The following is a 26,540-nucleotide window of genomic DNA, read 5'->3' as shown; positions in this document are numbered from 1 at the left end:
GGTGGTGCATTTGGCTCGTGAAGCAGCCTGGGCACCGAACCTAAATGTCCTATTTTGGTATGGTATGCCTGACCATCAGGTAAGTAAGGCGCCATCGATGGGGCTGGACTTGGCAACTGGAATCTTGGTTGCTCATCCTCGATTCCGACCCTCTTTTTGCTAGTGGAGATCGGGTAAAGAGGGTTAGGTAGAGAGAAAGAGAGAGAGAGAGAGAGAGCGGAAGAGAGAGCGAGACAGAGTCAGGTGACGGCAAGGCATGTTGGGAAAGCTTGGTATTGAAGCAAACGCAACGCCACGGGGCTTCGGGAGACATGTAGAATGCGACATGAGTCGGGAACGGCCATGGGGATTTGGAAGGGGTCGAAGGTAAACCGATTCAGGAACACTGGGGGAGTATTTGTGGCGCTGGGCCTAGCGATTAGCATATTCCGACCGTCACTCGCAAGCGAGAGACAAGATAGCGAGACAGACCAAGACGACAAGGTTCGCTGGGAAAGGGTGAGAAAGTGGGCAAAAAAAAAAAAAAAAAAGGAAAATAAAAATTTACCGACTTGTAGATTGCCTGGTATTTTTTTGGTCTGAACCATAACGATCCCGAAGGGGTGTGGGAGTCGACCAGAGAGAAGGCCGGGCGCCCACAAAGCAAGCACTAAATTAACGTTGGCTCGACTTGGAACCATCCCGACGCTGGGCGGCGGCGCGGCCATCCATCAGGATGCAGGATTGACGGGCTATTATTCAATCCCTCAAAAGAACCCTTGGCTGACCCGGTCAAACCCTCCCCAGCCCCAGCCAGCCAGCCAGGCCTTGCCTGCTTGGACGGCGTTTAACCTGTCAGCGCAGGCGGTGGTGGGGTTCTTGGTGAATTTGAACGAGCGGTAACTGGCAACGTGAAGAAAAAAAAATTGAAAAAGTGTAAGGGCAGGGGGGGTGTCTGTGGTGTAAACCGGTGTCATGCTTTTCGGGTGTGGTTCTCTGAGATTATGGTTATCAATTTTTGACTTTTTCGAGCGAAAATGGGATTGGCGATGGATGAAAAAAATAATAAAAATTGATCGACGCTCCCATTGGCATCGGAGGGGGCTTGATTGGACCTGGCGATTGTCCGCGGAATAATATGCGGGGGATGAGATTGCGGCAACGTATGGAATGAGTTGGGGGGGGTGCTGTATTATTTGGATGATTTGCGATTGACTGCATCACACCACAATCCTGCACAAAGGCTATTTTCCTCTTCTTTTCTTTTCTATGAAGTGAATTTTGAGGAGGTTCTTTTTTTGGGTTTGCTGGCTTATTCCATGGCTCGGACGATGCAGAATACGACGTCTTCTTTTGTTTTTATTATTGTCATTATTAGTCTCGATCATAACCTCCCCCCCCCACCACAGTCGTACCGGCGGCGCCTGGGCATTTGCCAATGGTCGGATACGAATAGCTATGATGTTGGGGGGTTTTAGTGCTTTATGTCTTGGAAGGGTGGCGGTGCTGGTTTGCCTGGATGTCTCTCTATCTGGGTCGAGCCAAGCAAACCAAGGAAACCAAGCGGAAAAAGGGATCGCCAGCAGGTGGTACACTACTCTCTGCACGCCACAACCAACGTCTGGTGATTCTGTTTGCCGGTCTCGGTGTCTTGGGACGTCCACATAGCCTTCTTGGTATGTGTCATTTCGCCAAGGCCAAATGGCAGACTTAGGGTTTTTTCCGCCAGTTTTTTTACGTGGTCGGGAACGGGGGAATAAGAGGGGGGTGGGAGGGGTGTGCCTGGTAATAGTAGGTAATCTGGGTGTGTTCTTTCCTTTCTCTATCTCGTTTGAATTAAGTTACACTCTCTTTTACCTTTTATTTTGGGTTTCTAGTTCATTTGGCCTGACATTCGCTAGCGTGGTAACGATTACTTACCAGTTGTAGTGTAGCGTACGGAGATAACCTTCCTCTTTCCCTTTTTTTTTTGTCTTTTCTTTTTTTTTCTTTCTCCCCTTCTTTTCCTTTTCTTGTCCCTCTCTACCCCCGACCGAGGTGCCGCTCTGCTACGTTCGGGGGTTGCTTCTTTGGTCCCTGTTTAGTGTTTGCCGGTCGTTTCGCTGAAATATGCTTGTTAAACAAGGTCGAGGTTGATCCACGGCAGAACCTTGGCTCGATCTCGGGGAATGAGATGATGCATGCTTTCCCGGCATGGGGGTCATCAGCCAGCCACTCAAATCCAAAAGCTGCTAGGTTGCCCGCGACGGACACGACGTACCTAATCGGTTTTAGTCGTATACATACCGAGTACGTCCGTATACGAGACCATCGGATCTGAGCTCGCAGGATCTCGGCACCATTCCGGAGGTCGAGTATCCCTCCCACTCTCTCTCTCTTCAAACGAAAAAAAAGAAAGAAAAAAATTAAAAAATAAATTATTACAAACCGAGTGCGTAGTTAGATTTATTCCTTTTCTGGAACGGCTCCCACCTCCATGACTTGCAATCTGCGGCAAGTAGTCAGCGCACGACTCGCATCGATATGCCGTTTGTTGCGGACTTGCGGCTCCCAAGGTCGTATTGGGATCCGTACGAACGAATTACCTTATCGGCGATCGGCTTGGTGTCCGCTTTCTGCTCCAACTCCTGAAGCGGGTTTGCCTCCGATTCTTCCCCCCTTGACCGGGAGGTGGACGCGGCGATTGTGAGTGGGCGAGGGGAGTCGAGAAGAAGGAGGGGCGGCTGTGGGACCCTCGATCTCGAATACAGTGGTGGTGACGTTGTGGTCGCGGGAAGCACGGAACGAATAATGCGTCTTTTGGTGGCCATTTGCACCTTGTCAACGATGCATTTTTTCTTGGTCAGCTATACCTTCTCTAGTGGGGCCGACGGTGGCTGCGGGCTTGTCCAGGCTTGGCATCCTCTGACGGGCAAAGGAGGGGGTGAGATTAAGGTACAAGAGAAAGTAACAAGAGGAGGAAGAGGTGGTCCTCTGGGAATAAGAAGAAGAGAGGAGCAGTAGCAGCAGCAGAAGACGCTTGGCGTGTTGACGAGGGTGGATTGTGGATTTGGTGATACTGCTGTGGATTGACGATGAGCGCTGAGAGCGGAATGCCCTCTGGTGGGGAGTCATAGAAGGAGCCTCGGCGCGCGCATCGTAATCGTTCCCTTTTTTTTCTTTTCTTCTCACCTTTCCCTTTCCCTTGGCCTGTCTGCTGTGCTGTGTTCGTCGTCGCTCTGTCGCTCACTCGTTTACATTGCCTCACAACTCGTCTTGTTTTTTTCCCTTTTCGTCGTCGAGTGCCATGTTCATGACAAGACACGCCCTTCCACCATCCACCCACCCACGCTCGCGCGCCCACCCCCTCCCTTTTGACTTTGTGCACGCCCCTGACTCGGCTTACCTCGACAAGGGATGAGCTCCGGTACGTACCCTATTTTGGATACATTGGACCTCCACTCTAAAAAAGCTTGGTGCAGCGACTGTCGAAATAAGCTTGAATTTTCTTTCTTCTTTCGAGAAGGGAGGGAAGGAAGGAAGGAAGGAAGGTGGACGGGATACGTACCTTTTTTATTTTATTTTATTTCGCTACGGCAGCTGCACCTTCCCACCACTAACACCAGCACCACCTTCCCACCATCGGCACTACCACCGGCACCAGCAACTGCGTCCTTGACCTGCACCTGCCTGCCTGCCTTGCTAATGATTTGATTTTGTGCCTGCCTGCTTGCCTACCTGCCTGCCTGCTTGCCTACCTGCCTGCCTGCATTCAAGTATGATGGTGGTGGTGATGGTGGTGAGAGAAGGCGCCATGCATTCCATTTGGAATGAGAGGTACCTGCTGCCTGGTGCAAACCAGGCAGACGCAAATGTACCGTCCAGCACGCTGGAAATGAAGAACAGGCAGGTAATTAATTAATTAGGTAGGTGATGAAAATGCTCCATGTTGATTTTCCCGTGCCGTGTTTGCCAGCGCCAGCAACACCAACATCACTCCTCTTTCATCCTATCCTTCCCTATCATCCCCTGCCTGCGGTGTGGTGCGCAGCCCATCCCCGTCCAATTCCATTCCATTCCGTTCCCACCTTGAACACACGACACACGACACACTCGATCCCCGTCCCAACTACGAGCACCCCGTACTGCTGCTATACTGCCGCAATCGCCGCAAGCCAACCAACAAAGCCACATCAAGTCCACGCTCGCGCCCGCATCGGCCACCGCTTTCTTTCTAGCCATCCCACCACGGCGGTTTCCCTCGAGGGCGCTTGCTCTTTCTTCTTGTGTGTGCAGTCTTGGAGGTACGGCGAAATATCGGCTTTCCACCGTACCGCACCTAGTCTGGCTGCTGACCCTGACTCTGACTTCGACTCGGGCCCTCCCCTCCTCCTGCTGCTTATTCTTACGACGGCCGGTCTGTCCAACAAAATCAAAATCAAAGTCACACTTTGTCCAACGTCCGTCGCTCCCCCGGGTTTCCCGCCCTTGCCATCGTTGTTAAAGTGCTACTGCGTGGAGATTGTGAGAACCACACCGATCCCAGCCAGCGAATCCCAAATAAATGGCAACCCTTCGGGGAACTTTCGTATTTTACCGCGGATTCGGACCCCAATCTGAATGAAAACTAAAAAGCGAGGGTCACCCGGCAGCCGGCATATAAACATAATACAGTCGTCAGCAAGGAGACCGATCGTTGTGGAGGGAATCCGAGCTTCAAGGGGAAAACCAGCGCAAACCACTGGCCATTCCGCATCTGGCCAGGCTCTTTGGCTGGGGCTGAGGCACAGCAAACGCGCCATCTGGATCAGTCGGCACGCCAGACCCTGAAGCAAATCTTGCCGCCCGAGCCAACTCCAAATTTGAGAAAGCGACACCCTATCGATTTGAGCTTATTCCCGTGCGAGACACCGAATCTCCCTCCCACCCCCATTAATCTGTTCCATCGTCTCTGCCGGATAACCGCACTTTCGTATCCCTACCAGCGCCGGTCATTCACCGTCCGAAAGAGACAGAGAGCGCGCGCGCGCGAGAGAGAGAGAAAGTGAAAGAGGAACAAAGACAAAGTTAAAAGGAAAAGGAAAATGAAGAGATAGAGAAAAGGGGGAAATTGGCCTCTGACCATTAATCGGCCGTCCACCGTCAATCTGCATCAACCGGAGGTCTATAGCTTCATCCACAGCAACACCCCCTCCATCGGCCGAGGCAGCGATTGGGAGGGTACCATCGAAGGGGAGGAGGAGGCTTGCTTGCCCTTAATTAACGACCGCCGAAGACGTACGTACGCCGCCGGCACAGTTCTTCGTCGTCGTCATCTTCATCAGCCTCACCAGCCGACGCCCACGCTCCTCGAATCCCCCATTCTCCAGGTGCCAACCTCCCCTCCGAAAAAAGAACAGACTGGCTGGCTGGGCTGGTACGTGGGAGCACAGTCCGTGCCATCTCCCGAGGACAGGCGAGTCCAACGACCAGGTTAAAAAAAAAAACCCCGCTACACTACGCTACAGTACGCTTTATTCCGTTCCCCTACACTGCATAGCTCACTCTCACCATCTTAGCCCCCTCCTTTCTCCTACTCCTGGTGTGTTCCTCCTCCGAACACCTCCCGCTTCCCGGAGACATACGCAGCCCTCGTCTCCATCCGTGGGGCTCCCCTGAGCCGTGGCCACGCCTGTTGTTGGCTCTGAAGCTTGCCCTCCTGAGAGAGTCGGGGCTCGAGACTCTGGACAGATCCTCCAATACCCACCGCCCACATCCCGGCCTTGAATCCCTTGCTTGACGCAGCCCTGGGGCATATTCCCTGGGCACCAGTGGCCTTGTCTTTGATGGGGAACCAGCCTGCATTGTCCCGAGTCTCTTACGCTACAGCGTACCCAAGTCTCTCCTTGACCTTAAATTTTCCGCCCCGTCAATCTGTGCCCATCATTGCAGCCCACATACGGATGCTGCCATTGTCCTCCTGTGCCTATCCAATCATGCCAAACTGCGCCCGTCTGGCGTCGTCATCCCTACCCCCGTTGCTTGCACCACCACCACGCTAGGGTACTCTGTACATGAAGCCTTGAGCTTTTCTCGACTGTGGGTGGGGCCCCGGTATTTCCTAACTCTACTTTGCGCCGTGGTTGTGGTATTCCCGTCCTTCGGCCTCGTTCTGCAACTGCTGCAACAAAACCAACAAACCCACACGCCGTCCGTCCCATAGCTAGTCGCCACCTACCGTAACACCCAACGGCTTGTCCGCGTAAACCCACGTCGAGGGTACATCCCGGGCACTGCCCCAGGCCGGCAAGGAACCCAAAAAAGAGGCATTGCGCACCCAATCTTTTTGTCCTATGTCCCCGATCCGCCGGGCCTTGACTTGCGGCGGTACCCCTGATCACCGCCGTCAACTCTGTGTGATCCCGTCACTCTCGCCCAAGAGAGATGGCGCCTGGCCGACCAGACTCGCTCTTTCGGCACTGGATCAAGCATAAAGAAGCCAACGCAGTCCGCAGCTCCTTGGCCGCCCGTACATAGTAGTAACCAATCTCGACTACGAGCCCTGCCGTTCATCTCCCGCCGGTCTCAATCTTACAACAACAGGAGGTGTCAAGATTCACCCCCATAGCACACGCCACTTGATTGACGCAGACAGAGCCCGGACTTTGGACGACGATCCGACACACTCGGCATCGACACACGCATCCACCTGCTCCCACATTCGCTGCCGAGCGGACGCCGCGGCCATCATCGTGGTCCACCATTCATAGAGCCTCACCGGCAGGCAAGTTTGACATACCCGTCACAAAACGCCAGAGGTACGTACGTGCTCGTTGTTTCAATCTTTATTACCAATCCATCTACCCTCCCCTCCTGGCCCCGTTTGTCCCCATCACGGCCCCTCTCTATGCTCTTGTTGTAATCAAGCTTCCTCGTCGATCAGGCGCATTGTCTTCCCCCGTCCGAGATGGGCGCCTCCTGTGTTTGCGTCACCCTCTATTTCCCTCGAGTGTCTAGTGTCACCCTGACTCCCACCGTCCTAACGACTTTGGGGGCCACACACAAGCCTCTGCAGCGCAGTGGCTAATCGGCACTTTTCGAGACCTGCTACAACCAGTCTTGCATGGCACTCAGCAACAGCGAGTGAGAGAGTGTGTGTGAGAGGTGTAAGAGGACAAAGTTGCAGTGCTCTTTCTTTGCGAGAGCCCGGTCGTCGTCCAAAAAAAAAAAGAATTCTAAAAAATAAAAATAAAAAACCCTCCTGTCAAGAGATGAATCACACACACACTTGGCCGATGTGCTCTCCTTGCCCAACGGTTGAGTGCTCTCACAACTGTCCTCTTTCCTCGTCCCCCACATCTCGGATCGTCATCCCAAGTCTCTACTCACTTCGCCCTATCTTGCTTCATCTTCATGCACATCGCCTTTTTTTTTTTCTTCCATGGCCGGTCCAGTGTGACTCGGCCATCGGCCACCTCGGCCTCACTGCAGAACCCGCTCAGGGATGGTCCAAGAGGCAATTTTAGTCGAGAGCCAATACCCCCGTCCCCGTCATCTTCTTCAGTGGATCGGCTGTGACGGCGCAGAGCGTGTGCGCGCAGGGTGATTCCAGAAGGAATTTTGGGCCACTTGTATAGGATCCACTTTTATCACTTTAGTCTTCCCAAGTCCCAAAGTCACTTTCTCGTCTTGCTCGCACTCCCCCCTGCTTTCCACCCCCTCCCATTCACACCCCTAGGCAACTTCACCCCCCCCCGTCCCCTGGCCTGCCCTAGTCCCCTCCCTTACCCAGACACCCCTGTCATCAAAAGCTTGGCCTGACTGGGGGTGTGACTACTGGTGTGGGCTTGCGCGTGTTGTATCAGGATATATATGGTACAGGCGCTGCTCCAGCCCAGTCAGACGGCCTCGTCTCCATACCTGGCACGTCTCGTAAGCCTGCCACAAGCTGTCCTCACCATCACCAACATCCCACTCAACTCTGCCATCTCCACCCTTTCGAAGCTTGACGTGCGACTCAATGCGCCTCAACCCATCTCTTTGCTGTGTTGTGAATAAGCTTCTGTCATCACCCATCGCCCTCTGCGAAACACCATCATCTCATCATCGATAACCTCGTCGTCCGCCCTCACTCGCCGAGATCCTGAGGAGCTAACCCACCTCGCTTTGCGTCATCTAGCCTACGCAACCCCGTTTCTCGACCCGTTTGTCGGACAGGACAGTACAGGACAAGACGCTCGCCAGCCCACTCACGGCAAACACTCCCAAAGCAAAAAGCTTGGACCTCAACCTTCCTGACGAGACGTCTCACCTTGACTTGCCTTTTGGTAATCCCTTGGCGTGGTATAGTACGAGGACGCCGCTTAATTCAGTCTTTCGACCGCGGATTACCCGTCGCTCCCGTAGGGCGCAACCGATCAAGGATCCTTTGTGGTCCCAAGGCAACTTGTGCCGATTCCAATTCTGACCATCCCTGCCCCAAACGAACCCAGTGGGGCCGCCGTGGAGGACCACCGGAAGGTTACTCTCGGAGAAGTCCCTCATCTTAAAAGGATCTCCTCATCCGTCATTTTCCATTAAAGGTTCCTTGGTAGCCTTACTTTTCTTTCTCTTCAACAACACCCATCTACCTTCACCCACACTTCATCCATCATCACCATGGAAACATATCACGGCTTTGTGCGGACACCCGCAGACGCTATCAAGCTCTTCGAGGCTTGCAGACTCGGCCTCCTCCCTCGTGTCCAGCGCAGACTCTCAGAAAAGGAACGCCAATCTATCCGGTCAGGCTCGGTCTTCGTTTGGGACGAGCGGGAGGCGGGCATGCGGAGATGGACCGACGGAAAGTCGTGGAGTGCCAGCAGAGTGTCGGGAAGCTTCCTGACCTACCGCGAGATGGAGGGCAAGCGCGGAAGCGGCTTCGGCGGCGGCCGACGCGGTGCCGGCAAGACACCCGACTCTGGCCGCGGTAGCGACGAGGACGCAGAGGATGGCGAGCCCGAGGGATACAGATACAAGGCCGACGGTCTCATGAAACAGTCATTCAGCATCACCACCTCCACCGGCCAGCACCTCCACCTCATCTCCTACTACTCCAGACCGCACCCTGGATCACCAGAGCTTCAGCAACCCAGCACCGACCCCCAGCTTAGACACATCACCCCGATGAAGGGCATGTACCCCGAGTCGAGCCTCCACGACAGCAACCCTACACCTGCCCTGACGAGAGGACCGATGCTGCAACAAACCCCCTACATGACGCAGCAGCACCCGCAGCAGCCCATGCCTCCCCAGGCCTATCCTCCACAATACGCCCAGCAGCAGCCGGGCTACTCATGGCCTCCCTCGCCGGTGGCCACTCCTCCTTACAGCCACTACACCACTTCCCCTTACCCGCCGCAACACCAGCCGCAACATCAGCCTCAACACCAGCCCCAGCACCAGCTGCCGCCTCCTCAGGCCTCGCTGCCGCCTGCTCAAGCTCCTCACTACGCGCATGCGCCCCCTCATCACCTTTCTCCCTACGACCGGGCGCCTTTGCCGCCACCGACCGCTCAGAAGCCCTTGGCGCCTTACGCACCTCAGCACCAGTCTCCACGCCTGGCCCATGTGCAACAACCACAGCACCAGTCTCCTCGCCTGGCTCAGATCCAACAGCCGCAGCACCAGTCTCCCCGCCTGGCTTCGATCCAGCAGCAGCGTGCCTCAGAGTCTCCTCGCATTTCTCACCTGCAAGCCCAGGCTGCCCAGGCGGTCATGATCGATCCCAGACTTGGACCCCGCAACTCGCAAGGTCCTCAGCTGCCGGGCATCAACGCCGTCTCCAGCGCCCCCTCTACTAGCCACCCGATCATCCACACTCCCCCCAACCGGACACTCTCCGTCTCACCGCCCAGGAGCTCGCATTCCGAGACCAACGGCGTCAGCGGGCCTTCCTCGAACAAGGCCAGTCTGTCTGCGCTGCTGCTGCACCCCACGCCTTCCAGCTCGGAGGCCAACGGCATCAACAGTGCCAACAGCTCGCCACGGACGGCCGGTGCCCTCAGCGGGTTGCCGCCGCCCGTTGACCGCCCCGCAAACATGAGCCACGATGTCAAGGCGCTCCAGGCATTGGACCGCAAGTTTTGCATTTAGAGGCAACCTGCAGAGCGGATAGCTGAGGGAAGAGGAAGCGTTCCGAGAGACGCGATTATTGCATTGCTACAACCAGCCTGAAACCACTTTTTCTTGTTTTCTATTTCTTTTTTGTTCTCTTTTACCTACAACAGCATCGCCACGGCGTACGGGAATCATTCGACCTGCCACTTTGGGCGGTCCAAACATTTGTCATTTGGGGATTCGGATCACAGACCATGATATCGGATTATGGGGGGACTCGGGTGCATCACGGAAAATAGGGGAGGTTCGGACCTCCCACAACAGAAGTCTTTGGGTTTAACAGTCGTTACTTCGCCGTACATAGCATTTACAATATTGCCGTATACCGCTTCCGGTAATACCGAGCGAAATAAACAGGCACTTTGAATAACCACGTCTTGTCCCCTTGGTGATATTTTTTTGTCATTGCCAAAGCGAACAACGTTACGTCGCAAAGCGGTTTCGAACTGGTGGTCCCTCGGAAAATCCGGTGGGTGGCCGCTCGGCACATGGTGACAGGCATCGCAAAGAAAGAAGAAAAGAAGAAGCCCAGAGCCGGATTCGAGGCGAACTGACAGCGGACGGAGCATTGATCGTTCAGGACTCTCCCGATTGCGAGCCCGGGAGAGAAGGAAGGGGCCCTGTCAAAGGGAATCCGAGCAACGGTGTGCGTTCGGCTTGCCGATCGCAGTTTAGGTTAAAGTCGTGTTAAGCATCAGGCGTTGGCAGGGGATACCCATGGGGCGATGGGATGGATTGGTAGGGGTTATGGGTTCAACGGGGGGCGAGTTTTGGGGGATTTTGGGGGGGATGCAAAAATTGGAGAATTGGAGAATGAGGGCCGAGGACGACGGCGTGCGCGCGCGTCCGCCTTCGTTCGGGGGGTTCAGAGGTGACAGTGGCAGGGGGAGGGGGGGGGGGGGGCACCCGTACTCTCTGTGCGAGTTTGGTTTGTTTGCGTGTGTGGTACCATGTGTAAGGCGAGGCTACCGACGTTGAATGCCGATAGACGCGTAGATGAAACGGCCTCGTTCGAGGGTGTGTGTGTGTGTGTGGGTGGGGGAATATGTGGGAAGGGTTCGTGTGACGGGTTGGTTGTATGTGTCTGTATGCGTGAGAGTGTTTTTTTTTTGGAGTCGGCCGAGAGTGGTTGGTTGGTTGGTCGAGACAAATGGGTGACGACGCGCCGCCACACACTTCATTGCCCCCTTTGACTAGGCAGAAAGGACGATTTGCTGTGGGGGGGATGCGGTACGGCAGGCAAAAGACCGGGTCATTCTCTTTGAAGGTAGGGGGGCCGGGGAGGGGGAAGAGGCTACGATTGTGTTGGCCGGGCTTATTATCTATTTGTGATATGCTTTTTATTATTCTTGGTATTATACTCGTCGGTGCAGGGTTTTTATTTTGTTGTATTTATGCTCCCGTGTCCGCGTCACACAGCTCCGTGGTTATGTACGTCTGGCGTCTGAACCCGTTCGCTCAAAGGGAAAAAAGGGTTTGTAACCTGTCAGCCAGTAGAGATGGGATGTTGGAGACATGTTTGTCTTTTTGCGAGTGACCAGGGGTAGGGTGGACGTTGACGACGCTTGAGGGAGGGGCGTTGGTTGTTATGGCATCCATTTATTATTACTACAGGCATAGAGTAAAGATAGAGAGATACTATGGTACATGCATGCTGTCCTTCTTCGGGGAACGTCCGACTTGGCCCGTCAGGCGAGGGTAAAAAATAAAATAAAAAATAAAAAGGTTAGCTTGACTTTTTTTTGGATGCGTCCTGTCTGGGTAAAGAAGGTACCGGTAGTACATGTCCCAGAGTCTAAAGCAAGCATCAATGATCGCCATGTAAGGGAGGGGGGATCGGGGTCGGGAATGTGGGATGTGGGATGCAGTCGGGGGCTTTATTGTGTTGATGAAGTGTTCTTGACTGGATATTGCCTGTTTGTTGCAGTTGACGTCGCCCTCTTTTGCTTGTTGTTGCCAATGCAGGCAGGCCGCACCCTGCCGTCCTTCGCGCGCGCAGGTTTATTCACTCCCTCCTCCCAAAGGAGAAGCCAAGACACAGGGTCCCCACAACCGCATACACAAGCAAGGACAGAAAAGAAGGTTGAGTGTGGATCTCACGGAACTTGCTGACGGAGAAGACGTGGACAGATGCAGCAGTGCTGACAAAACGGCCGTTCCCCATAACCCCCCCATCCCCGGCAGGAGACCAGAGACGCCGTGTACGTTTTGGGAGACGATTTGCAGCCGTGTTGCAGGTGAAGCAAAATAATGAAAAAAAACGCAACAGGGCCAAGGGCGGTTCATCCTTGGTCGTCCTTTGCGGACGTTTGGACGGGGTGGGGAGGAGGAGCAGGACCAGAGCCAGGCCTGTGTCGTCGTGTCCACTCCGTGCCCATTTTTGTGTCAGGTTGTGAAGCTTGACTTTTCTTTGTACCGTACGGGGAGGGGGATTCGAAAAAATGAGAAACCCGTCTGGTCTCGTTCGGGTCATGGTTGCCGCCAGGCCAGGCCTGACCCGTGGTTGTCAAGATGAGGCGCAGCTCTACCTTAATTCTCTATATTCTTGCGCCATGCCCACGGATACCTGTGCCGGTTCAGCGCTGGGGGAGGGTCAAGTTCGAGAACACGCTCACGGTTATAGTGTCTAAACGGGGGGGGAGTGACTTGTTTACTCACTTCACTAAGCTCTCGCATCTCGCTTTCCCCCCATACGCCGCCCATCAACCGTGACACGGCCTGGGGAGGCGCAGTAGACCTGCCCGGCAAAACGAGCCGGTGGGAGTAAGAGCTCGAGATGGGCTTGAGCTTAGCATTTGCATAGGGCGTACGCGAAGGAAATCCGGCCGGTGGCGTCGACCACAGACGCAGCTCTCGCCGATCCCTTTTCTTTCCCTCCAATGGCGACTTTATTGTCAGCCTGGGGGGGGGACATGCGGCAAGCAGACTTGTCAGTGAGCCAGTTTCATCGTCAGCGCTTACAAAGTCCGTCGATTAAGCCCGAGCGAGGGCGGGGACTGCTAGAGAGATGCTTGTTTTTCTTTTCTTTTTCTTTTCTTCTTCTTTAGGATGGGGAATGGTACCCGATACGAGTGTCTGGGACTGCTACGTCGAAACCGTCAGATACCCACGGCCGGTTATTACGGAGCACGCGTGTTTATTTCACATTTTCGGTCGTCTCTTTTGGTGATCTGATCGCTGCCATTGGACGAGATGTATGACGTTGCCAAGGGGGTGCGCTTGGGTAGGCCATACGGGGGGGGGGGGAGCCCACGGACGTTTTGGGGGCCGTTCGAGGAAGCATTATGGATCAAATGCGAGAGCACAGGAATGGACCATGACCCGTTGATGGCAGAACTTCGGCCGGGCCTCCCAAGAACTCTGGATTTTGTGCTTTTTATTTTTTATTCTTAAATGCCTTCCCCAAGGGAGTGGGGTGGTTGTGTGTATCGTCCCCATCAGGATGGATTGGCATCTCGAGAAACCGGAGACGTAGTAGTCGGACGGGGGGACACCTTGTGCCAAGTCTCATGATGCGTAAATAAGGCCGAGACGGACGCATGCTGCTGTATCCGTACCGGTATGCCCCAAAGAACCAAAGGGGGCAAAAGAGAGTAGGGGAGGAGGAAAAAAAAAACTCACGGCTGCGGTCGCATTCCGTAAGGACCGCGGCGCGGGCAGGGTGCGCTAGCCGCCGTGGATCTTCTTCTTCGCCGCCCGCCCGCCCCCGTTGCTCTCCTGAATTCGTCAAAATGTTTCCCCTGAGGGGGTGGCAGGTTGGATGCTACCATATTATCCGTAGTGTACATGCACTACCACGCACTATAGGACGCAGCACTTGCCTCTTTTGCTGCCCGCGCCCCCCCCTCTCTCCCCTGGACGATTTGCGGATTGCCCAGGCAGAGCACGGCCCACGACGGGGGCAGCCAAAACCTCTGCGAGGCAAGCTTTGACGAATCTGGAAGCGCAGGCCCAGGTTAAACTTGCTTCGGGGGGGCATTTGGGTTTCTTGGCGGGACGGACGGCAGTGGTGGATGGGCAGGATTAGGAGAATAGATGAGACTTGGCTACGGTAGCGCGTCGCGAAAACTTGCTCCGTGACGGGGGGGGGAGGGAGAGATGATTCGCAGATGGATTTAACCTCATCGTTGCTATTCTCGACGGCTTTTTTCATTATCCGTCCTCGCCGCACTCGCGCCCGCCTTGGATGGACCATGAGCAGCGTATGTAATGTGCTTCAGGGGAAACGCCAAGGCGCAAGCCCTTGGACGCGTATTTCTCCCCTCGGGGTTCGTTTTGGCCTCTGGACCGCAACCGGGTAATAATCATGGCAGCTTCGTGGCGGTGGATACTTGACCTGTCATCCATTGATTACTTCGTGCCCTGCCCGAACGAGGATGGGATGTCGGGTCTTGATTTGCCGTTTCATCTCCCCTGTTAGGCGAGTCTATGAAAAGCTTCGCCTTTTGATAGGACTCCAGTGTCGCTTTCGTGTATTGTTCTTGCATTGTGAAATTGCACACTTGACAGTTTGGTACTGCCCGCTGGCGACCTCCCCAGCCAGGCACATTTGCCATGTAAAAAAATGAAATCAAAAACTACTTCGGCAGTAAAGAAGGCTGATGAACAAAACCCAACCTCTCCTTTCCCATACGCCTTTCTTCTCCGCCTGCAGAGGGCATGCAGAAAACGCTCACAGAACGGCACACTGCCACGCCTATGCCTCTTCAAGTACCGGTGTGGGGAGAATTTTCGGGAGAGTCCTCTCAAGTTGACTGCATGAGTACCTCCCGTATTCGTACTGGCATCTGGGGAGTACGAGGTTCGCAGTTGCCCTCCGCACCTGGCCAGCAATCTTGTATCCCCGGCAAGCTGTAGGAGGATTGGTTAAATTCAGGCCGGGGGGGCTACAGGCCCAGGAGTCACAATGCGAGCGGAACCGCTAGCACGGGACACGCAAGCTCGGCAGGGCTATTAGGACCTGGCCGGCGTCGAGGCCATCTAATTATATTAGATCTTTAAAAACAAACGTGGTGTGTGCAGATGAAGGCACACGCAGGAGACGGCGCTCAATCAAACCAGCAACCGTTCCATCTTCGGGGCTCCGCTAAAGAAGCGTAGAGATCTTGACAGCATGGGTTGACAACGGAGGAAAGGGGAGTTGAGCGAGGCATGCTGTGCCGAGGGGTGGTTGACTGGGGATGGCCGTCCAAGTCCGTTTCAAGTCCCGGTTCTGGGTGGTCCCATTTTCCCGCCTCGCCGAACGAGCAGCTGGCCATGGGGTAGAAATCTCATGCAGGCCGTTTTTTTTTCTTTCCATCTTGTGTCCTTATTTTGCGACTTCGCGACTTCGCGCTCAAGATCCTTGGCGGCCGCTGGTGAGCATCGGGAGCCGCCAAGATGCAGATAACACTCCCGAAATGAAGTGGACGCGATGGGTAACGAGAGGCCGACGCGGCGCGCTGCACTGCCTTCGTCTCCATGCTGCCTGCAGGGCTTGAGGGGCTTGGCAGGGATTAAACAGGTTAAGCCACGTGGGACTGCAAAGGGAGCTGGCGCTCCTTTGGCAGGGAATTAAACAATCCAATCTACAGATTATACATCTCCCGAAGGGCTTCTTTCCTGGTGTGCCTGGTCTGTGGTCTTTTTTGGCGTCAGGCGTGTGTCTTGGGTAAGGGGGGGTGGGCGAGGGTTGGGGGCCACAATACCGGATTTTCCGGGCTCTCCAGTTTGTGGAAACGCCCATCCACTCTCACCAGACGGAGAACGTAAGCGGCCCCCCTGTATGGAACACACTCAAAGCAGCCGCGAGCCAATGCCTGGTGTGCGAAATGCTGCTTAGCTCCAGCCGCCCAAAATGCCTTCGGGGCGGCGAACTGGGGCCCGGCTCCGGGCACCCTTTACGGGCCGGTGGGGGCGGGGCCAGGTGGCTCGACCATGGCTCCAGAACGGCGCCGGACTCGTCACCTTTGGCCCTTACGCGCGTCTTGGGGTCGACACGTCCAGGCAAACGGGATTAGCCCCCAGGTGGGTGGTCGAAGGCACCAACGGACCGGAACCAGAGCCAGAGAGCCCGAGAGATACAGGGCGGTGCTGCAGGGGGCTGCGGTAGGCCTGTATCTGGGACGGCCGAGATGCTCGGCGCGCCAAACGCAACAGCTTTGGGGGAACTTGCTCTTCACCGCGGAGATAATCTACGATCCGTCTCCACGGAGGTAATGTTGAACAAACTATGCCCACGCCCCCGGGCCCCCTCGGCGATATCAATGCTGATCTGTTCGAGCCTGAACGCCGGGAGGGCATCCCATGTCGGTGCGGGTAATTTAGAGTGCCGCGCAAGTTGCCCAAACAGCATGAAATTCACAAAAGGGAACCCCCCCTTCTCCCACGCGGAAGGAGAGCCCCTGTAGAAGCTAATTATAGAGGGCATGTCTAGACGAGACTGTTCGCGTGCTGCGTCAGTAAGTGAGTGTGTGCGTCGCAACGCTGGCCCCAAGGGTCGGGAATGTGGGAGTCAGTGGGCTGGAGGGCAGTAAAAAGCTAAAACGGTTTAAGGTGGTGTGGTTGGAGGTCTTGCTCTTCGTTGTCATCAGAGGGCAGAAGGGGGGCGTATGCGAACATGGGACGGGGCGGCATTTCCTGAGACGACCGTTGTTCGGCACGGGTTTCCCATGCAATTACTCCTGGGCCGATGTCAAGAGAGAAAATTACCCAAAGCGGGAGGTGAAGGTGTAGAATGAACGGCTTGGAGGTTTAATTTTTTAAAAACCTTTTTCGACACGTCTAGACTTTGCACTTGTCAGTCCAAAGTTGCGCGGACCATTACCTTGTTTGAGCGAGAGTTTTCGTCTTATGATAGCCATTGAGTCATATATGACGAATGGTTTTTAGGTTCCTCTCAAGGTTAAGCTAATACCTGATTTGCAGTCTTCGCCGCCAATTCTCTTCTAACAGTTGTAGCTTCGCCCAAAGTTTGAGTTAGGCCACCGGGGCAGCGGGAAACAAATAATAGGCGCTTATCAGTCCGCGGACGCCGCGCCGGCAGGTCCAGCCGGACACTTTGTAGAGTTAGAACGGCCGCCTGAAAGGGGTGGGCAATCTCTTTGAACGGCCGGTACGGAGTATCATGCATCCAAAGTCTGGGCCGATGGGATACCACAAGGCCTCTGAGTGCAGGTCTTTTCGGCGCAGTAGGTGCTCCCATGATCTAGTTGTTGTCAGTGCCTTTGAATGTGGGCGGGGAATAAGTGCTTTAATTCTTTCCAAACAGAGCCTCTTGGCAGGTTGCTGCAATCGGGAAGAGGGTTTGGAACTGTTCTGGGGTGATTATGTTCTGCAAAACCAAGGGACTGCCTTGCTTATAACGTGCTTGAGCTACCGGAACTATAATGCTATGGACGCCAGCCTTGCAGCTCTATCGGCATGCAAGTTTCCGCCAGGCCGTCCTCCGGACATTGAGCAAGGGCTCCCGGTTACTACATTTACAAAGCTTAGTAGGCCTTTGGTGCTAGAGAATACCCCTGGGCTCCAAAATAACAGGAGTGAGGCGTCCGTATTCCGCAAGCGTATTGGGTTATGTGTGGGATGCCGACGTGTACCTAGAGGCATTCAAGTTGAGAGGTGATAACCTTCAATATGTTTGAGTTGGGGTGGTTGAACTTTGACAAAGAGATTTGCCAGAAGTGAACTCGTACAACAAGCTTTGGCTATTATATCATCACGGCGATTCTTTAAAGCATAACAAATTTTGAAAGGCTGTCTTCATGCACCCCGGAATTAACTCTAATGATGTCCCAACCCACCGGTTAGCACACTACCGGTATCTACTGCCTGGCATTTCGATGTGCTTGAACTTCCCTCCAAGAGCTTCTCTTTGGAAGCAATACGTGAACGCTGGGAAACCCAACCAGCTGGTCTCGGGATTCTCTTGCAACACGGGGTATCTGTGCGTACATCGAATCATGATGGCCCATGCGTCATTAATCGGCTGCTGTGTGACGACAACCTTGTCTGTAACCAGGAGATCCTAACATTACCCGCATTTGCTCAAACTCAATACCGAAAGCAAGGCGTCCATCGGATCTCGCACGACCAGGCGTTCCACTGAAGGGAAGTCCAAGGTTTAGCTGATCTGATACTTATAAGCATACATTTCTGCGACAAAAAAGGGGCAGTTGCTGACGAGGTGCTGCGCGCAGATCATACGGGCCCCGTAGTCTTGGCGACTGTGACACGAGACCGTCTGCGACTTGACACGAAGATCATTCCCCGGGTGCTACTCTACAGACGCAATAACAATTAGGTTCGAATCGGTGTTTTTGAGTTGGTATTACCCATCCGGACCAGCCGGGGCTGCCAGTTGTGTACGGGGGGGACCATGCAACGTGTCACGCGCCATCGTGACATTGATCAAGGGATGGACGGCATTCGTTATTATGGAAGTCAGTTCCGAGCAGCAAGGCTGACTTTATGTCAAAAAAGCATTTTTTTTTTGTAATAAGCAAGTAAACTGAGCCAAAGGCCGAAAGTCAATTGCTCGGGCTCGTTCTCGCCATCGGGGAAATCTATTTATGTACAATTAAGATTTCCAACGCAATGTTCCACCCTCCTTGGCGTGCATCGACCACCTTTAAAATGCCTATATACGATTTTCATCGTACGGATGTGTCGGGTTCATGTTGGATTCACGTATTTTGGAAAACTGTCTTCAGCAATCTACATGAGTGTGTTCATTTAATGTGACAGCGGTGACTTCGTAACTTAGGGCGGGGTCCAGTCATGATTCACCACTTCCCCCATAATTTCATTAATGTTAGTCGACTTAATGAACACGGAACCATCCCCTACATTGGTATATACTGCATAGTAAACACAGCATGCTGAGACTGGCGAGCTAGGGTGTATCTGTCAACATTACTTCTTGGCTTGCTGAGCTGTAGTTGTTGACAACTCGTAAACGGTTCAAGTGCACGCTGTAGATTCTGACGTACTCAAGAGGTCCAGAAAAAGAACAACCGGGCATCATCGGCTAATAGAGAACAAAAGAAAGGTTGTTCCGTACGTCGACTGTGAGAGGAACCGACTACTTGTTTCCGGCCCAGCGGGTCTGGGTATTTGGATTCGCATCTGAATACGACAGTATTCTACAGCGTTAAACAGCTCTTTTCATTACATCGCATTGTCCAGTTGCATGGATGAATCGGCAGGTTTTGTAAATCCGGTAGCAAGGAACGCATGTCATTCCTGAGGTTACTTCTTTGATAGGGTGGTAGTATTTTGACTTTGCTACAGTCCTAAATCTCAGAGCAAGGTTTGTAAACCTTGTGAATGAACATTCGAGACAATTTTCTGTGAGGGCAAGACTTGGCAACAAAGTGAGGACCAATTTCGAAAACGCCGAGACTTAATACCGAGACCAGATAACTGAGTCTGATGGACGGCGCCAGTTCTATCCGTTGACAGAATGATATATGTTGCGTCTTGAATTTTAGACGACCGGTGACTCGTTTGAGTACTCTCGGTTGACTCATGGCAAGTTGTGAATGCTTCCTCGACGAACTCACCGAGAGACGCTACTCTGCCATGATGTTATCCTTCCTAAGTATTCTATGATTAACTGCACTATGTAATATGTGTACTAAACAAGTTTAATTGCGCCTCAGATGATAATCAAACTCCAGCCATCAATAAATATTACTATATCTCCAAGTTGGCAGAGGAGTGGCGTGGCTGGCTGTCTTGATAATGCAAACGCAATGGGTGGTCCGGAATACTGACGGAAGTGCCTCAGTAATCCATCGTAATGAGTTTATAGTGAACTATCGGTAAAATCTATGAAACTCCTTCGTGAACTTTGGGTTTTGACGAATTTGAGGTGTTGGCGGAGTGGCCATCGGCTTGGTGTCATTTTGTTCAGCCGCATCAAAGCCCGAAAACGAAAACATACCGGGGCAAATCCAACAGAAGTATTGCGAATTGCCAAGCATAGCAATCATATTGGATGTTGCAAACATAATTCTTGACATACCGCTGCAACATCTCACAACTCGGGGGTAATGTCACTCCACATTGCCAATGTCTTATGAGGTCCCTTGGGTCATATGCTAAATATCCCAGTATGCCCAAGGTTGACTCTCGAGCGAGCATGCTTGCCTAGGTGGCCTGCCCTAATAGTCTCCGATACAATTTCCATGCTTTTGGCTTGCATGTAAATTCCCCTCCTACTTGACTTTGTGCAAGGAAATACTGATGGGTGGCCATAATATGAAAACGACAATACCAGTTGGAATGGCGACGTGGCATATCTAGCAAGCTTTAACGACCAGTCTAATACGGAATTTCGCCTTATTAACAACCAGGCTTTGGCTTGGCTGGCTTGAGCTCTAACAATCAAGACTGCTATGTCAAGGCAGGTTCTTGATACAGAATCAGCCAGTCGATGCTCAACATCGGCAGCTGGAGTGTCATGTTTTTATAAACTTCCAAAGGAATGACTGGTTTCGCCAACCTTTTCAATTAATTAGACATCCAAAACAGTAGGATATTCTGATGACGCATGCAAGAATACTGTCAAAAACTCGAGCTACAGTACAAGATATAATATCTGAATATGTTTGTGGTAGTTAACGCCAATTGTGTGGACATCGCACGAGATATCTTTCACCGAAATCCAAATACCATTGTTCAGTCAATATGATAACTAGTATTTGATCTTCCGTTTCGTGTCCAAGCCGCATCAGGCAGTAAGTCTCGCACGGCGAAGAGCAACTGCAGCGGCACATCGCACGCTCCCAGTAACTGATGGAGTCTTTTTAATTGATCCTTCTCTTCAGTGCCGGTTGTTATAGAGATGAAGAGTATGACTTTGAAATTCAATTGCCTGAAATTTGTCATCGAGCGGCTGATGAAACGAGAGAGGAAGTATAATGTTAGAGCTGCCATGGTGGCAGGAACGGTTGGACATGAATTGTTACATCGAATTGTATAAACATATGCACAAAGCCCAAAGTGAGAATCAAGGGAGACGCGTGATGTGAGTATAGGACAACATGTAAAGCTTCATTATCATACGAAGCGTGTACTTTACACATTATCTGAGCCTAATTCAGATCCCGGACTTAGGGTTTGATAGAGTGGATTTCGGGTTGATGCCTCCCATTTTGTACCCGTGCCGTGTCGGGCCTATGCCGTGTATCACAACATTGACGAGCTAATTACACTATGTAACTCTGGGTATGTAAAAGTGCCCGAAATTACGCCGAGGAAAGCGTCTACCGAACTTGTCAGCATCTTGCATCTGTATTTGCTCTAGTTTTCAAGCTGCCCATCAGAATATGGCATCATTACTGAGTGAATGCCTAAGTGGCCACCCTCCCCACGCTACATCCAGGACCTCCAGGTCGGGCAACAGCCCGCCAAAGACGTCCGTCAAGAACATCGACGTCATCCTTGGCGCCTACTGTGCTGGCTGCCTCATTTGATCTGCCTCCAGAAGGAGGCAGCGTGGCTGATTTATCAGGTGGCCTGCTTGAGCAAGGTCTTGACCAAGAACCAATCCAGCAGCCCTTGGCCGTTGCGTCACTATTGTGAGCCAAGCAGAGTACCAAGAGCCGCACCCAGAGCCGCACGAACCAGAATCCATCCCGACCATTCGGCACGCTGAAGCGACCGAAATTGCGGAGACGGAGTACTGCCCCGCTGCACATAGTTAACATACTTCCCCGGATCCACGTTAAAATATAAGAGATGAATATGATTCGGATGTTAGACTTGTAAATCGTTGAGAGTTTGATATTTCAAAGGAATCATTTGATTAAGAGATAACGCGGCATCATTGTCACAGCATGGCACTTCTTTCGCCAAAAGTCTATCAATGGCTCGTAGGAGTCTTCGCCTCTCTCGGCGCCTTCCTTTTTGGCTATGACCTCGGCGTTATTGCTGCCGTTGTAGCATCAAATACTTTTCATGAAGCGTTCGCCCCAGATACGTCGACGGAAGGACTCGTGGTATCCATGTTTACTGCCGGTGCGTTTTTTGGCGCCGGGGCAGCAGGTCCACTTGGAGATCGGCTTGGACGACGAGGAACCATTGTCACAGGTGCTTTATTCTTCCTTCTTGGGGGAGGTCTGCAGACAGGAGCGCGAGATATACACTTTATGTGGTCGGGACGTTTCATCTCTGGGCTTGGTGTAGGTGCGCTCTGCATGATTGTGCCCCTATACCAGGCAGAGCTGGCCCATCCGAGCATCCGAGGAACGGTCACGGCTTTGCAGCAACTCATGATTGGTATCGGATCGTTTGTTGCGACATGGGTTGGCTGGGGTTGCTATGTTAACCTCACTACCACGAGCGCACAGTGGCGCATTCCCTTGGCTATTCAAAACATTCCAGCCCTGCTTCTTGCTTTGCTGACCTTTTTGTTCCCTGAAAGTCCCAGGCAAGTCCTATTTCAATTTCGTCTAACAGAAGAGCCAATGTCTTACATTTCAACATTAGGTGGCTTGGAGACAAAGGAAGAGATGAAGAAATGCTAAAGACATTGGCACGACTTCACTCCAACAACAATGTCGATGACCCCTTCGTCAGAGCGGAGTATGAACAGATCAAGAACGCGGTTGCTATTGAGCACCAGCAAGTGGCAAGATCATACATGGAACTGTTCCGTTCAAAAAGCTCATTCCGCCGCTTGTTTCTATGTTGTGCCATTCAAGCATCGGTTCAAATGACCGGAGTATCGGCTATTCAGGTACATAAAAGTCTTTTATTCTCTACGCAATTCTAAACTAAGTATGGACCACGTCTAGTATTATTCTCCCCGCATATTTGAACAGATTGGTATTGCAACACAAGACACTTTAAAATATCAAGGCATCAGCAACGGACTCGCAATCATTGCCCAGACTCTCGCCATGCTCCTCATTGACCGTACCGGCCGTCGCTGGCCTCTCATCGGCGGAAACATTTTTAACTCTGTCACGTTCATCATCGCTGCCATCCTTCTTGCCCTGTTCCCTCCAGGACAGTCCACAAATCTCAGTGCACAATGGGGATTCATTGTCGTCACCTGGTTGTACAACTTCAGCTTCTCTTCCACCTGCGGTCCGCTATCATGGATTATTGTGGCTGAAGTTTTCGACACAAGAACTCGTGCAAAAGGAGTCAGTATTGCCACCATGGTATCGTTCGCCTTCAACACCATGATTGTAAGTTAAAAACACCCAAATACTCGTCTCTTAGTGTTTCTGATTATCATCCAGGGTCAAATTACCCCTGAGGCAATGGAATCGGTGGGATATCGATTCTATTTTCTATTCATCATCTGCAACATCACCAACGCTATCTTCTTCTGGATGTTCTTGCCAGAAACCGCTCGCAGACCTCTGGAAGAAATGAACGAGTTGTTTAGCAGCAACAACTGGCTCGTTGCCGGAAAGGCAAGCAGGAGGCATAATAGTCGAGACCTTGAAAATCGACTTCATGACAAAGAGAATGAGGCATTGGGGGATGCACATGCTGAGACTGCACATGCGGAAATGCATTAAGGGTTGGTATACAGGAGGATGGAAGGTGAGGAAAAAACAGGTCGACTATGATGTTCTGATAGAGTCGGAGTGATATTCCGACGATGGTTTCCATGTGTTGATCGCACTTTGAATTTCTAAGCGTTGTACATTCAATCGATACATGATGCTACCAATAATACTATTTCGAAAGCGGCAGCAGAAGAACCAAGAATTTAAGGAAGGATAGAAATTATGAATATGGTTAGTTGTAGTTAACCTTTTGACATATTCAATCTCGCCGGGCTGGCCCAGCATGATGAGATGAGGCTACTATCTAGGTTGTTACTTCTTCTCCAACAACTCTTGAGGCATCCCGATGATGGCCTTTTGTTCACTTGGCGTCAGAACAATGGAGAAATACTTCTCTATGGCCTTGACGCGTTCCGCCTCGTTCTTTAAAGTTTCAAGAAGCTCAACCTTGTCGCCTATCTTTCGCTTGACTTCATCTTTATGTAACACTATGGTTCCCTCTGCCTGCTTTGTCTCATGATTCAGAATTGTCCGCATGATCATGACAGTCTTGACGAAGTAGCTCGTCGGTTTGGTCATGGTCGCCCAATTCATGATTTCGAAGTCCTCGGGGAAGAACTCTTGCTCGGTGAAGCAGTTTCGCTGCATGAGGGGGCCATCGGCGTTGTCTGTAGAGTAGTAAACCCACATGCGCTGACTGGGATCAGTGTTTTGTTCCAGTTTCTCATAAACAAGTTTGCCTCGTAAGGGGGCTATGGTGGTGAACTCATGTCCAGTTTCCTTATTCAGGGGAACCGGGATCATCGTAGCCCCCTTTCCGAAGCCAACATCTACCATGTATCTTTGGCTGCCAATGGTGACGAGATTGAGCATGTGAGACCTGACACTCGTAAGCGAAGGTCAATAGCATCTTGCAGTTATGCTCACCATCCTCCAAAACGGTCTTCCCTCTTGATCTTTGCGCCAACACTGACGACTGTGTATTTGAGGCTTTTTAGAATAGCGCCAAACAATGCGTTAAGCTCCATGCAATAACCGCCCTTGCCTTCGACAACCACCTTCTCGTAGAGATCTTGCAGATCTAGGGATATCACCCGATGCTTTGAATAATGCAGCGTCAAGCTTTCGAACGGGACTCGCGCAAGCTGGTGCGCTTGAAGCTCTGTGAGAAGCTGTAACGGGTCCGAAGCATGGCTCTCTCGGGGATAGTTGATGTGGTTGAAGTATTGGTCTAGTTGCTCCTCGCTATAGGACATGATAGGCGAATCTTACAGTGCAGCAGGTATATGTAAGATAAAGGGTGAAAGGCGCCAATGAGTACAATCGTAGGAGCTTTCCAACAATCCGATGTCCGTTGGGGCTTCTTCTTAAGGATCGTGCAACTATGCGTGGAGAATTGGCGCAGCAGTGTTTTCGGGGGGTTTCCCATGAGTAATAGTTTGCCGCGGTGACGTGGCGAATCCCGCCTGTGTTGACCCCTTATGGGTCCAAGTGAACCACTAATTACATTACTCAGAAAACCACCATTATTGGCCACAAACCTAACAGCGAAACCTCACATGAATGTCGCCATGGTTTCTCCAAAGGTGCACGCAGCACTTGGGCGGGCTAAAAAATTTGGCCCGGTCCAAGCGAAATGACCATGCCAACTGTTTGATTTTCCAGTTTGGCGATGCCATGTCTTTCCCCCTACATCGTTTATAACTCATGGTACGGGATCTGGGCCAGAGCCTCCAATTCCGGCTAACTGAAATCCCCAAGCTGCGGACTGCACCACAACAAACGTCGCCAGGGAAGTGTGCCACAACTCTATGTGATGACCCGAATGTTCGATACTGACAATATCAAAGTCACTGCTAACTATTGGTTCATTGCCATATTACGGAAAAGATTAGGAGTTCGTTCCACACGAGGGGGGGATATATTCCTTCACGGGATATTATCGTTACAAGATCTCTGTTGCTTGGAATGCCTGTTGTATGATTCCAGCAGTGTTGAAGCCAAGAGGCTGGCTTACTAATGCTAAAGCTCCATTTTAGGAAGGTGATATTTTACATCTGATGACAGCACGCTACACGTGACAATACGTAATCGCAGGCACTGATGGACTCATCAGAAACCACGCAGCTGCTCGCAACACCACACCTTGATTTACTACAATAACGAAAAAGAACAAGTGCCTCTGCGCTCCAGAACCGATGCGGCTGAATCTTATCGCTTTGATCTCGTCTTCCATACTAGCTATCATGGGCGAGAAGTTCATTGTCGAGTTCGGCAGCAGCAAAGTGCGTCCACTCCATGGTCTAATTGCGAATATCACCACGCACAATGGTCTAATGGTACCACTTTAGGATGAAGACAGAGAAGCCTTGATTGGAAAGTTGACTGCCGACGATAGAACGAAGGTGGTGAAGCGATTTGACCACGCCATTTTCTCGGGCGTTGTTATTGAGACGGGGAACCACAACCTTGACACCATTCGGGCTCTGCCAAATGTTGGAAACGTATGGCCATCGAGAAACGAGGGTCTATTAGGGCAGCTTGGAGGCTCGCGATCGGCAAATAATTAACGACAGCCTTTTTTTGCCTCAATAATTTACTTACGCTATCCTCAACCGTAAAGCCTTTAAGGCAGAAAATGCAGGCCAAGCAATAGTCCACCAAGACTGTTGTGAGGGGCTGTAGCGTGATTTCTGGCTTAACCAGCTTCAGGCAGTCGAATAAAATCGTACTAGTCTAATTACGAGTGGTTATGGAAACAAAAAGATCTCTCGGTACCCAGCTCTTCTCAGCTCTTCAAACAGACGAGTACGGATTCTAAGCTGTGAAAGAAAGCGGGAAATCTGTATTCAAACCTCTAAGTTAAAGTTCAGAAACATTTGACAAGGCGTTATTGCCGGCTGACTGTAGATGCTGCCAGTTGAGGAATGATGC

General features: G+C 52.1%; 3 protein-coding genes across 3 annotated transcripts; 2 read left to right on the top strand and 1 right to left on the bottom strand.

Moving 5' to 3' along the window:
• Positions 1 to 8,595: 8,595 nt before the first annotated feature.
• EsH8_VI_000926 (Gti1/Pac2 family-domain-containing protein) lies at positions 8,596 to 10,071 on the top strand (the record flags this gene model as incomplete). Its single annotated transcript, XM_083272179.1, has 1 exon — positions 8,596 to 10,071. The coding sequence occupies one exon, from the start codon at positions 8,596 to 8,598 to the stop codon at positions 10,069 to 10,071; it is 1,476 nt and encodes a 491-aa protein (XP_083127353.1).
• A 13,847-nt stretch (positions 10,072 to 23,918) lies between these two features.
• On the bottom strand, positions 23,919 to 24,862 carry EsH8_VI_000925 (arylamine N-acetyltransferase family protein; the record flags this gene model as incomplete). The annotated part of the gene is made up of 2 exons (XM_083272178.1): positions 23,919 to 24,486; positions 24,534 to 24,862. The coding sequence occupies 2 exons, from the start codon at positions 24,860 to 24,862 to the stop codon at positions 23,919 to 23,921; spliced, it is 897 nt and encodes a 298-aa protein (XP_083127352.1).
• A 990-nt stretch (positions 24,863 to 25,852) lies between these two features.
• EsH8_VI_000924 (uncharacterized protein) lies at positions 25,853 to 26,176 on the top strand (the record flags this gene model as incomplete). The annotated part of the gene is made up of 2 exons (XM_083272177.1): positions 25,853 to 25,891; positions 25,958 to 26,176. The coding sequence occupies 2 exons, from the start codon at positions 25,853 to 25,855 to the stop codon at positions 26,174 to 26,176; spliced, it is 258 nt and encodes an 85-aa protein (XP_083127351.1).
• Between the last annotated feature and the right edge of the window lie 364 nt (positions 26,177 to 26,540).

The sequence above is a fragment of the Colletotrichum jinshuiense genome, chromosome 6 (genome assembly GCF_051148585.1).
Source record: "Colletotrichum jinshuiense chromosome 6, complete sequence".
In the NCBI taxonomy this organism is placed as follows: domain Eukaryota; kingdom Fungi; phylum Ascomycota; class Sordariomycetes; order Glomerellales; family Glomerellaceae; genus Colletotrichum; species Colletotrichum jinshuiense.
Note: the sequence above shows the minus strand (reverse complement) of the source record. Positions and strands in the feature narration are given on the sequence as shown.